The 12,576-nt window shown below is 34.2% G+C and overlaps 1 protein-coding gene across 1 annotated transcript in view; it reads left to right on the forward strand.

Annotated features, from left to right (window-relative positions):
- UBR3 (ubiquitin protein ligase E3 component n-recognin 3) overlaps positions 1–12,576 on the forward strand; it is a gene marked incomplete at both ends in the record, with an annotated part of 155,569 nt that overhangs the window by 35,481 nt on the left and 107,512 nt on the right. Inside the window, 3 exon segments of the mRNA XM_084249572.1 lie at positions 6,030–6,096; positions 9,361–9,491; positions 10,639–10,867. Of these exon segments, the coding sequence (XP_084105698.1) occupies positions 6,030–6,096; positions 9,361–9,491; positions 10,639–10,867 (427 nt within the window).

The raw sequence follows: 12,576 nt of genomic DNA on the forward strand, positions 1-12,576 counted from the left end.
TTACTCATCTTTCCAGAGTAAATAGTTTAATAAAGCATGGTTTGAAACTAATAAAATTTATGTTTAAAAATTTAATTAGAAGATCACCTAAGTAAGCATGAATACACTATAGTTGTTTTGGAGACAATTCAGATAAAATAAAAATTCCCCTCTCCCTTTCCTAATACCTAAATACTCTGAGTAATTATAGTTAATAGTTTGGATATTCTCCACAGACCCTTTTCTATTTTTTTGAAATGTAGTGTGTATATATGAGTAATTAAAAAATGTAACACTATTTTGTGTCCTTTTTACTCCATTTACACCATAATGTGTTGTGCAAATCCATCTTTGTCAGTATTCTTTCCATATGCTATTTTGTAATATGAATATAGTTTATCCAATAATTCCTTCATTTCCAGTTTTTTATTTTAAGATGCAATGCTACATTTCTTTTTGTTCAGATGTGCAAATAGTTCTCTAAGATGTGGAATTAAACATGCAAATTTTAAATTTTATATATTGTATTTCTTTCTGATTATAAGTCACATACATATTTAAAGTGAGTGTATGGAAAATTATAAAGATAAGACCATTACCAGAGCCAATCATAGAAGACTTTTAGTGATATAAAGTTAGGAAATTCGGGCCTCCCTGGTGGCTCAAGGGGTTAAGCACAGCACTATGAAGCTATCCGCAGCCTCTGCAGCATGAGTTCGATCCCCAACTGGCCAGGGAGCTACCCACATGGTGTAGCAGACCTCTCCTGTCTTGCCTGCTGCTCCCCTCAGCAGTGTATTTCAGTGGATCTGTCTGTTCTGCTCCCCACCTTTCTCTGGTGAATTCTCTCCCCACCTCCCTGCCTGTACCCCAGTTCTTGTATGCATAAATAAATCTTAAAAAAAATGAAGTTAGGAATTTCTATTTTCAGATTGTATTAATAATTTCTATATAATAGCATATTTATATTTATTCATCTATATATTACAAAGTTTTTGCTTTTTGGTTCTGAACACATTCTCAAATCTTGAGTTAGAAAAATCATGTAATATTATAAAAACTAATGAGAATTAAGAGGAGGCTGTTTGAATATTTTAAAAATTATGAGAGCTAAAAGAGACATTTTGTCTTTATCTGTAGGTGAGCAAGCTGCATTCATAGAATGAACTGATTCACTCAGGCGAGTGAATTCCATCTGGCTAGTGGTAGGGTGGGAAATGGACTCCAGGTTATCCTGTCTGTTGGCTTTTGTAAAGTGGATAAGCTAATGCTTATTACTAATGCTGTGCAGCAAATTCATTCTAAATGGTGTGACTTATTACCCTTTTTAATGCTTATAAACTTTATGACTCTGGAATTTGGGCAGGGCTGCTGGCAGTTCTCACTTGGTTTATCTCATGTGATTTCTAGTTAGTTGTTGGCTGCAACTGCAGCCATCTGAAGACTCAGCTGAGCTGGAGATTTAAGTTGGCTTACTTACAGATCTGGCTTACTTACAGACTCTGGTCACTAGCCTCTTCAGCATGGTAGTTTTCAAGTTGTTGGATTTTCTGCAAAGTATATGGCTTTTTTCAAGAGGAGCAGCCCAAAAGTAGAAGCTTTAGAGCTTTCTTCTCTAAGCTAGCCTTGGAAGTTGCAAAGTATCACTTCCACTGTGTCTTATTTATTTGTAGTGAGTTGCTAAGGTCTGTGCAGATTAAATGGGAGGAGATGTAGATTGTATTTCTTGATGGGGGAGGAGCATCAAATAATTTATAAATCTATTTTCAGACTTCTACTACCAGAATGTGACATTTGCCATTCTTTTCCCTGGGTTCTTTTGATATCTGATAATGACTAGTGATTATAGGTAGATAACATATCAACAGTTGATTATAGATTTTTGTATCTATTTCAGTAGTAGTTCTCTGTTGGAAAACTGTAACATGATAATCAAATACCACTGTAGCCAGAAATGACCATTAAGGATTTGAATTAAAATTAAGTTTCCTTAAGTATAATAGTTGTTACTATTGCATGTCAAGAGAATGAAAGCTTATATTTAAAATTATAAGATATTTTTAAAAGTTGACTTTTACCTTTTAAAGCAAAAGGGAATATACTAAAAATTTAATAGCATTCATTATAGCCTTAGGAATAAAATATACTTTGAATTTATTAATAATAAAATAGTAAAATTAAGTTTTCTGCTAGTCTCTTCTTGGAATCTATTATCCTATTTTATTTTATTTTTATTTCTTAATGGGAAACATTTTATTAGGACCAGTGACCCAATGGAAAAAAAATCTGGGGCTAGGTATTATAAGAAACAAGTTAGTTGAGTTTTAGAATGGTTTATTTAGAGAGAAAATATAAGAATTTCCACTCACTCACCTAAAAACTAATGACAGTGTTTTAAATTTGTGTTCTACTTTTTGTTCTTTTCAAAGCAGTTTTATATATATATTAAAATGGTTGAAAATGCAAGCAATGATTTAATAAGGGATGAACTTCCTAAATGTTATTCAGACTTTTATAAAGCCTTATGCTTTTCTTTGCAACTATAGGCACAAGTGCTATATTTGCCTTTAGTGCTTATAACATTTGAAATGAAGAGCTGGATAGGGCTTAAAAATTGGAGTTCCCACACTCATACCCCACAGGCTCATGGGATTACTGAACAAACCTTTTTCATGATATAAAAAGGATGAGAAGAGTACAGTGACCCTACTCCTATAGAGAGGGAATTAGAACAGTTTTTAAAAATGTCATAAGTTAGGATGGGAAGGGGCCCTGAAAATAGTCTAATCCTACCATTTCCTTTTTAAAATGAAGAGATAGATTTGAAACTGTAAAGCAGCAAGATTTCTATTTGTGTGCGCTTATTGTGGTCTACTAATTTTTATTCATATAAGTTGTGTAGCTATTTGTCCCTGCTGTCCTAGAGTAAACAGAACATTATATACTGAGCAGAGCATTCACATGGCATTCTTCATACTACTTCTTATTCTTTTTTGGTATAAACCCATATGAAAGAAAAGTAGAAAATGTTATTTGTGCTTTATGAAAACAAAAAGAAAATATGAGCACATTTTATTGTTATGAAGTTTTAAAATTTATATTCCAGGTTTTTGAGCTTAGGTTTACTTAAAACCATCAGACAATTAAGTTCAAATGAAAATTTTCTCTATTTATGCTTGTGACTATTTTTTGGAGAAAAATAGGATCTTTTAGATAGGATAACTTTTCGAGGGAAGATTATATTTACTGTGGCCATTGCCATAAAGTGTCCATTTATTATGTCTATTTTCCAGGTCATTAATCTCTGTGACTTTGATTTACTTAGATTTTAATGCAACTGAAATAATTTGAAGCTTTGCTTCTTATGAAACTGTAAAAGTGTAAATGTTCATTGTGGAAAATATACCTTTAGTGGTACTATCCAGAGAACAGCATTGTTTGTTAATTTTGCTTGTTTATTGCTAGTCTTTTTCCTGTGTACTCTTATATAATTGAGAAATAATCGCTTGATAAAGTAAGTTATTGTGTAGACATGCTCTGTAATTCTTGACTTTATTCAAGACATAATCCAAATGAATGGTTAAAACTAATTTTGTCAAAACTTGTAGCAAAAGGATTATTGACACTGAGAGCTGCTTTTCATAAATGAATAGGTAAAAGAAAAATTAATTTTTGGTGTTGTAAGGTTTAATTTGTTATCATAAATTAATCATTATAGGTAGGTAGGAAGTCACAGAAACTTTTGGTAGGAGGGCCTCGGAAATATCTTATGTATTTCCTTTCCAGTGCAGGAATTGATTTTACAACATTCTTGATAGTAATCTTCTCTGTAAATGCTTCCAGTGCTCAGGGAGCTTACCTAGTTTATGGAACAACTTGCTCCTTTGTTTGATTGCACTCAATATTAGGAAGTTCTTTTCAATACTGTGCTAAGTAGTTAATACACTTTCAACTTTCTCCTCTAGGATGATTTTTATCTTTTACTTCAATATGACATCCCTATAAATATTTGGCTTTGGTTATTTAATATTCTCTGCTCTACATACTTCTGTCACCTGTTCATTCCTTTTTAAAATTTATGTTCTTACTCAGTGTATAATGATGGCACATCTTTGGATAAGCATACTGTGCCTTTATTAAGGCCCAAAGTTTTTTGTTCATCTTTTAGTAGCAATGCTAGAATGTTGGCAGGAGTCCCAGTGGTCAAATGAAATGTGCAGACTTTTTTTGCCCCTCAAACTTTTAGCTGTCAAGTTAGAGCTCCTTCTCTGCTTTATATTTGTAGAGTTGATTTATAGCCAGAAATCTCAGCTAACAGTGGTTTTTATCAATTTTTATTTTATCTTGTTGTTTTAGTCTTTTAAGATCTCTTTTGGGTTTTATTTTTATAATCTGGTATGTTAAATATTCCTTTTAGCCTCTGTATTCTGTTTTAATATTCTTTGAGTATTGCCTTAACCAGCTATGAAATTACTGATTTCTTTTTATGGATCTCACTTTTTTTTTCATATTTCCTAGTGAATCCATGAAAGAGAGAAAGAAAAATTAATTTGGCTGGAGAAATATGTAGATTTTGCAAGCAGGGAGTCTGAAACTTTTTCTGAACTTAAGGCTGTGGTGTTTAGGTCAAGAAAAGCCCAGAAAGCTATGCTAGTAGGTAGAGCAACAGCATGAACCTGAGGTCACTTTTTTGCTTTTTGATGGGCTCTGGTTGAGAAAGTATTTAGGAATTTATTTTACACATCTGACCTGCTCCTAACACTACTGTTAGCACAACTGACTGTATCCCAAAACACTGCCATGTGTCGCTAAAATGTCAGTTGGCAGATATATATTTGGAAAATAGGAAAAAAATGTCAGTGTAACATCGAAGTTTGGGATTCATACATGGTCTTTCCTAGTTTAGGAGAACTGTGATGATGGGGTAGAAACCATTAGCTGTGGGGAAAAAGTTTTGAACTGTGCTATGAAGGGAGCAGGAACCTCTTGAACGTTTTAAGACATGAGAAATGAGTAACTACATCCGTGCTCCCTCCCTAAGCGGAGCACCTCCAGTCTCACATTGGTTTCACTGGTGGGAGCCTGCTGCCTCTGCTCCTCTTCCCTCTGTGTTCAGTCAGCCTGCTTGTTTCCTTGTTGTGATTGTGGTGCAGTGTTGCCGTCCCTGAGATAATCTCAAACCACTTCAAGATATTTCCCCAGGCATCCAAATGATCTCCCTAGGTACTTTTGTTACTTCACTAATTACAAACTTGATTAGGTTGTGAGTGGTCTATCCCTCCTTATCTTTACCCCCCTCCCCAAGTCTTGTTATTTTTATCATAAGATTTTAAAGGAATGAATATATCACATGTGAACAGAAATGCCTGCATTTCTGTCTTGGGTTTTTTCCTAAGCGTATTTTAATTTGTTTTTATTACTACTTTTTAATTGTCAGGTCCAGCTTCTAATATGCTGTGCTTTATTTTTTAGTACTTGTTATGTTTATAAGATTAGGAGAAGTTTTATTTTTGCATATTGGCATGTTTAAGTGTCTTCATCAGGGGACTTCCCTTGTGGTTAAGGGGGTTAAGACACAACCTATGAAGCCCTCCGCAGCCACTACAGCATAAGTTCCATCCCCAGCCAGGGAAATACCCACATGGCACAGCAGACCTCTCCTGACTCGCCCGCTGCTCCCCTCAGCAGTGTATTTCAGTCAGTCCGCCTATTCTGTACCCCACTCTGTGTCTGGTGAATCCTCTTACCACCCCCGCCTCTGGCCTGTACCCCAGTTCTTGTATGCATGCATAAATAAATTTTTTTAAAAAAAGAGTCTTCATCAGAAGCACGGACTAAGTTTAATAGTAAGAATTTTCATCATATATTTTAATTAAAGTTAGTAGCAATAAAAGATTTTATTACAGCAAATACATAAAAATAAAATGTGATTAATAATATGAAGCATGCCTATATTATATACTTGACATAATTTAGAAACATTTGTATTTGTATGGGTCTGTAAATTAATGAACAGGACCATATATAATATTAATTTTGTTTTTCTCCAGGAGGATCAAGATGGGAGTCAAGGTCTGGGCAAGAGAAAGAGGGTCAAACTTAGCAGTAGCACCAAAGGTATTTATATTTTGTGTTTTCCTTGACTCCTAACATGCTTAATCATTAAGGACACGTCCTTAGCCAGCTATATTGATATCAAAGCTCTTTAAAGGGGAACTCCCTGGTGGCCTAGGGGTTAAGTCCCATTGCTGTCACTGCTATGGCCTGGCCCACAACCCAGTTCTAACAGGGCCGGGGGTAGGGTTGGCGGAACCTCGTTAAAGAGAGTCACGTTACTAGACTTGTCTAATGATGAAAAAAGTATAGTGGATGATTGTTGGGGACCTCGAAAACAGTAAAGCCCTTATTATTGGGTTTGTGTTCATTGTTGTCCTCATAAAATGTGAGTTATCTTATTTGACCCAGAAAAAATTTAGTCTCTTTATTGATTCTTTGGTTTGGATCCCGTGTTTTGATGTAAAGTTTTATTTTACCTTTTTTATAATCTGGGCTATGCAAGTTCTAAAGTAAAAAAGAACAAGCAAGGGACTGATGGAGAGAGAGAATAAGAATGAATAGCACTTAACACATATTAAGGGCTCAATGACTCAGTACATGTTTACTCAAAGAAGGAAAATAGATATGTCTGTAGTGAGGGAATACATTAGTAATGAGTAGTATTTATTGAACCTTTCACTATGCTAGTCATAGTACTAAGCATTTCTTGCATATATTGTTTCATTTAATTCTCAGTCTAACCATATAAGGCAGGTTTTATTATTACTGCTATTTTATCTGTGAAGAAATGGAGGCATGTTAGAGAGCACATTTAATGAGAGATAGATGACTAATATCAAATCCTAGCGCCTAAACTCTCAACCACTGTTTTCTTGACCTTTACTGCAAGATTCAAAGCAGCTGGAGCTGGGAGACACAAATTAAGAAAGGGAGTGAGGTTGTATAGGTTTTAGGAACTGGGGTTGCAAGCAACCCCAGTTAAATTTTATGGGAGTGGATTTGGTTGAAGTTCATTAGCTATTTATAAGGCAGTTGATAAATGGAAAAGTCTGAAAAGACTTTTCTTAAGATGACTGGAGTTTTGAGTTTCTGTTGGTGGGACCCTCACCTCAGGGTAGACCCCCTCTTCTGCATTTATGTCTCCATTTCTAGCTTGTCTTGGTACCCACTAATAGCTTTTCTACAGTACTTGTTATTAGTTGGCAGCCTGTGCTCTGGATTTTTGCTATGGATTTCAAGATCTTTTTTTTTTTTTTTTTTATAGAGGCATGCTTTATTTATTTATTTATTTGTTTGTTTTGTTTATACATGCACTGGGTACAGTCAGAAGCGCGGGAGGGTGAGAGAATTCACCAGAGCCAGAGTGGGGAGCAGAACAGGCAGAAGGACCGAAGTACGCAGCTGAGGGGAGCAGCGGGCGGCAGGAGAGGTCTGCGCACCATGTGGGACCCTCCTCCGGTGGCTGGGGAGCAGCCGGGGATCGAACCGGCGCTGCAGAGGCTGCGGGCAGCTTCGCAACCCAGCGCTCAACCGCTGCGCCACTGGGGAGGCCCGGATTTCAAGATCTTAACATGTTCTATTTTCTGGCTTACTATGGTCTGTTGGAAAGTCTCCAGAGGTTAAAATATGATTTTGATGAAGAAAAGATTTTCATTTCTGGTGCTGATTAAGTGTATCTTATGGAATATTTAGGAAAGATGGAACAAGCAGGTACTTTGAAGTTGAGGCTCATTTTGTAGGTCTTCTTTTACTTATCCTGTTGTATTTAATTTGTGGGCTACCAGCAAAGTGAATGAAATTTGAACTGTGGTTATCTTGCAAGACAACTTGAACTGTAATGTAGTTAGGGCTATATCTTAATATTTTGGTTCATGTAGTACTCTATTTTCAAATCTCTCATCTAATTATAGTCCCTGATTAAGCGCTGTCACTGAATCACCTTATTCATAGTTGACACTTATATTATCCCCTTGATGTTGTTGTATAAAGCTAGTCTAGAGCAATAGCTATCAAGATCATATGCTCCAACAAAGAATTTTCTAGTTCATTTTTAGGGAAAAAATAGAGAAAGAGGTAGTGAAATGATCAAAAATATTCAGTTCATCAAATACCTGTTAATTGTGGCAAGGATGCAGAGATAAGCAAGAAACAGCTTAAACCCTCAAAGAATAGAAGTTGACTTTAGAAATAATTTTTACAAGACCTGGGTACCAGAGATGCCGGGGGTAAATGGATTCACCAGAGACAGAGTGGGGAACAGGACAAACTGACTGAGACACTGCTGAGGGGAACAGCAGGCGAGACAGGAGAGGTCTGCCTTGCCATGTGGGTTGCTCTGGCTGGGGATTGAATTGGTGCTCCAGAGGCTGCAGACCACTTCATAGTGCAGTGCTTAACCCCTTGTGCCACCAGGGAGGCCCTGAAATAGTCTTTCTTGTGGGTATTTTTATGCCTCTTTGACTATCTTTACAGATAGTCAGAAAGGGCATCCATTTCCTTTTTCACCTATGTGTAAAGAGGGTATCTTGAGTTTAGTGCAAGTAAGTAAATCTAACACCTATTAATGTTTTCTGATATGTTTCACCAGAAGAAAAAATGCTTCTGCTTCTATGTACTGGAGTAAGAAAATGCATTAGTAATTATTTTGTATGGTAAAGTTAGTATTGATTTATGAAGAATAATTTTAAAGAAATAGATAAATTATTGAATCCTATTAAAACTTGTCTTTCTAAAAATTAAAAATTTACATAATAGTATTTTTTAGTTTAAAAATATTGTTTAAAAATGTTGTTATTTGGGCCTCCTTGGTGATGCAGGGGTTAAAGTCCCAGTGCTATCAGGCTGTCACCAGCCATCGCTGCAAGAGTTCTATTCTTCTCCTTCCCACCCGGGAGCTAAACCCACTTGGTGCAGCATACCCTCTTCTGCCTCACCTGCTGTTACCCCTGGCACCTGTGGCCTACACCCCAGTTCTTGTATGCATAAATAAATGAAAATAAATCTTTAAAAAATATGTTATTAAATTAAGTATCATGAATATTGTCCTTATGAGATAATTTTTTGATACTTTAGATAGTTTTAAGGACAAGTAATTACTTAGTAACCCTCATATTAAATATAAGAATTAAGTATTTTGTGATTTATATATTCTGGAGATTATAGAAACCTACCTTGATGTTGTCAATATTATTGGGGTTATTGAAGGGGTATCCTTAAATTTTAGATACAGTCAGGTGCTTGAGGTTAATGGGTTATTAATTATAGTAAGCTTTAAATGAGATGAGCAACTTAAATCATTTGATGATTTTTTTTTTTAAAATGCAGATCAGTCTATAATGGATGTTTTGAAACATAAAAGTTTCCTAGAAGAACTATTGTTTTGGACTATAAAATATGAATTTCCCCAGAAGATGGTAACTTTCTTACTCAACATGCTTCCAGATCAAGAGTATAAGGTATCTACATTTTTTTCCCTTCCTTTCTGAACCTTGTTCCTCTTTTTTTTATCTTGAAATATATGTCTCAGCTGTGACTCATTTTATTATTTTGATGTAACACAGTGAAACAGCATTAGCTTCTTTTGTTGCCAACACATTTTTGCACAAAAAGTGCAACATGGAAGATCAGAGGCAAAACAGCATTCCTATGGGTTGCCTTTCTGCATGGAACTTGCAAATAAAAACACAATTGCATAAATGAATATATTTTTGCAAATTGTATTAAGTTCTCAAAAGGAGAGGTACAGGGTGCTATGAGACTGTTTCACAGGGGCAGTTGGATTTAGATTGTGTATTTAGGGCATTGGAGTAGCAGGGAATTAGTAGCTCTTGGTCATAGTGCTAAAGACAAAACAGTTACTGACTCAATGTACACAGGTAAGTAGGTGGTGTCTATAGTCCCAGAGTGTCAGGACTCACCTGTTACCATCGTATGGTCATGAAAAAGTGCCACAGCCTATTGTATGAAAAGATAATAAAGCATGCTCTTGTTCTTATGGTATAAATAATAAAACCTCTTTAGGTGTGTTATTTTAATGTTGCCATTGCTTTGTGTCTTTACACCTGCTTGAGAAAACAACACAAGAATTTACTTATTACAAAGAATACATAGAGTATTGATAGTTAGATTAGTGGTCTGTTTTCACATCTAATAGGGCAAGATACAGCTTTTTGAGTAATCTGATTAACACACTTGTTTAGTTACATTAATCCTTTATGATGGTCTTTAGCTAAGACTTTAGATTTTGTTGTTAAAGTACATAGCACAGAAAAAAGATACATACTTTGATTTAGTAAGTTGTTATCTTTCTAAGCAAAGTGGAAATTTGTGTTTCTAAACCATGGTCTTGTAATTGCTTTAAAACTTCAGTAATTTAAAATGCCTTTTAAAATATTTATTAACCATCAAAGTATTTTGTTATAGTTCCATAAAAAGGAAAATGTAATTTAAGAATATCAACATCATTGAAATTATTTTTTCAATTACTGTGGACACCATCACAAGCTAATAAAGTTTTAAAATACCAATCTGATATGTTGAAAAATATGTTATGAAACTCAGATTTAAACTAATGTGCTTTTTTCTTATTTAAAAATTTTACAGGTTGCTTTTACAAAAACTTTTGTTCAACATTATGCTTTTATTATGAAAACTTTGAAGAAAAGTCATGAATCAGATACAATGTCTAACAGAATTGTGCATATTAGTGTTCAGTTGTTCAGCAATGAGGAATTAGCTAGACAGGTAACAGAAGAATGTCAACTGCTGGATATTATGGTCACGGTGCTTTTATACATGATGGAAAGTTGCCTTATTAAAAGTGAGCTACAAGGTAAACTACATTATTTTCACTTGATTTTATGATTAGTATACTTTATATAACTAATGTTATACGAATAGATATAAATATAAAATAATATATATTTGTTAATTTTTGGAAATGTTCAGCAAAATTTAAAGAACCTTAAAATCAGCTATAGTTGTTACAAATAACTGTTGTTAACATTTTATTTTTTGTCTGAAAAGAGTATACTTATAGATACAAATACATACTTAAAAATATTACTATAGTGTACATGTAAAGATTAGAAGTGTTAATATCATTGCTTCACCATAATTTCTTTAACCATTTTGTTATTAGACATGTTTCTGTTCCTTTTTTAAATAAAAAATTTGTTACTGCCAACCCTGGACATTTTTATATGCCTAAATTTTATAATTTAAAGGATGGGATAAATCTTTTCCTCTTCCATTCCCTAGTGAGAGCTTTGATTTTCTTCTTTTGTGCCTACTGTGCAATTGATTCTCCTCAAACTCATATATTTGTATGACCTCCTTCCAGTCTTAATCTCTGTGATCTTTTATCTTTACCTCTTTGCAATATTTATTACAAATATTAACTTGTAATTTGTTTTTTTTAGTATTTGCTATATATTAGACTCTGTGTTGAATACAATTCATATGTTGTCTCAAATTTTTTAGTAACTTTCTGAGATTGATATTATTATTATCCCAATGGAGAGTAAAGTTAGGTTATGTGCTATAGATTGTACAGCTAGGAAATGACAGAACCAAGAAGAACTTTGTGTCTCTAATGTCAGAATCTTTATTCTTAACCATTATACAACTAGACAAATATTGATAGGACAGTGTCTTCACTTACTGGCATCTGGATCTTAAGACCTTTCTGTTCTCTGGGGAAGAGTGATCTTCTTACTGAGACTTGCCCTGTTCCACTTTTGTCTCCTTTTGCATATCAGCTCCTATTTTCTTTTTATATTGATTGTCCATCTATTCTCAGATATGAAACAGGTGACAGCATAGCCTGAAAACTGACATATGCTCAGTGCAGGGCATAATGCTTTATATATAATTATAGCTGGCTATTTTTGGTAACTGCTATCTTTGGAGCACTCACTGTACCAGTGCTCTTTTTCTCAACATTTTTAATGCTTTATCTGATTTAATTATTAGTAATTTCTTGGAGTAGACATTGTTTTCTCCTTTTTACAGATGAGGCAGTTGTGGCTTAGGGAGTTGAAGTTCAATGGCTATGATTTTATATGACTCTACCTTCACATTGCAGGTAGAGTTGGGAAATTAGTACAGCTTATTAAACAATACATCTCTTTTATTTAAAGGAAAATTTGAAAGCTGTTTTGTATTATAGTTTTTCTATCTTCATGGAAGATGACCTTTTCTTAGAGACTTAGCTTATATGTTGCTCTTTCTTTTAAAAAATAATATCTATTATCATTTATTTGTAGCAATGATATTCTTACACATGGAATTATATATTTAGAGGATTCACAAAAATTGTATTTTAATTTATAAACTGGAACACTTCAAAAATTTAGAAATATCTGTTCTTTTGAAAAGAACTATTTTCTTGACTAAGGGATGTAGCTGTACATATTATGTATGATATACATTTGGTCTTCAAGGAAGAATAATTTTTGGGAAATTATATATGAGTCTGCCTCCCAGTTTTTCTATAGCCAGCTTTCCTGCGAGAGTTTTTGTATTTGTTTCCTTATCTTC

This window comes from Talpa europaea (assembly GCF_964194135.1).
Source record: "Talpa europaea genome assembly, chromosome: 1".
NCBI classification, from domain to species: Eukaryota; Metazoa; Chordata; class Mammalia; order Eulipotyphla; family Talpidae; genus Talpa; species Talpa europaea.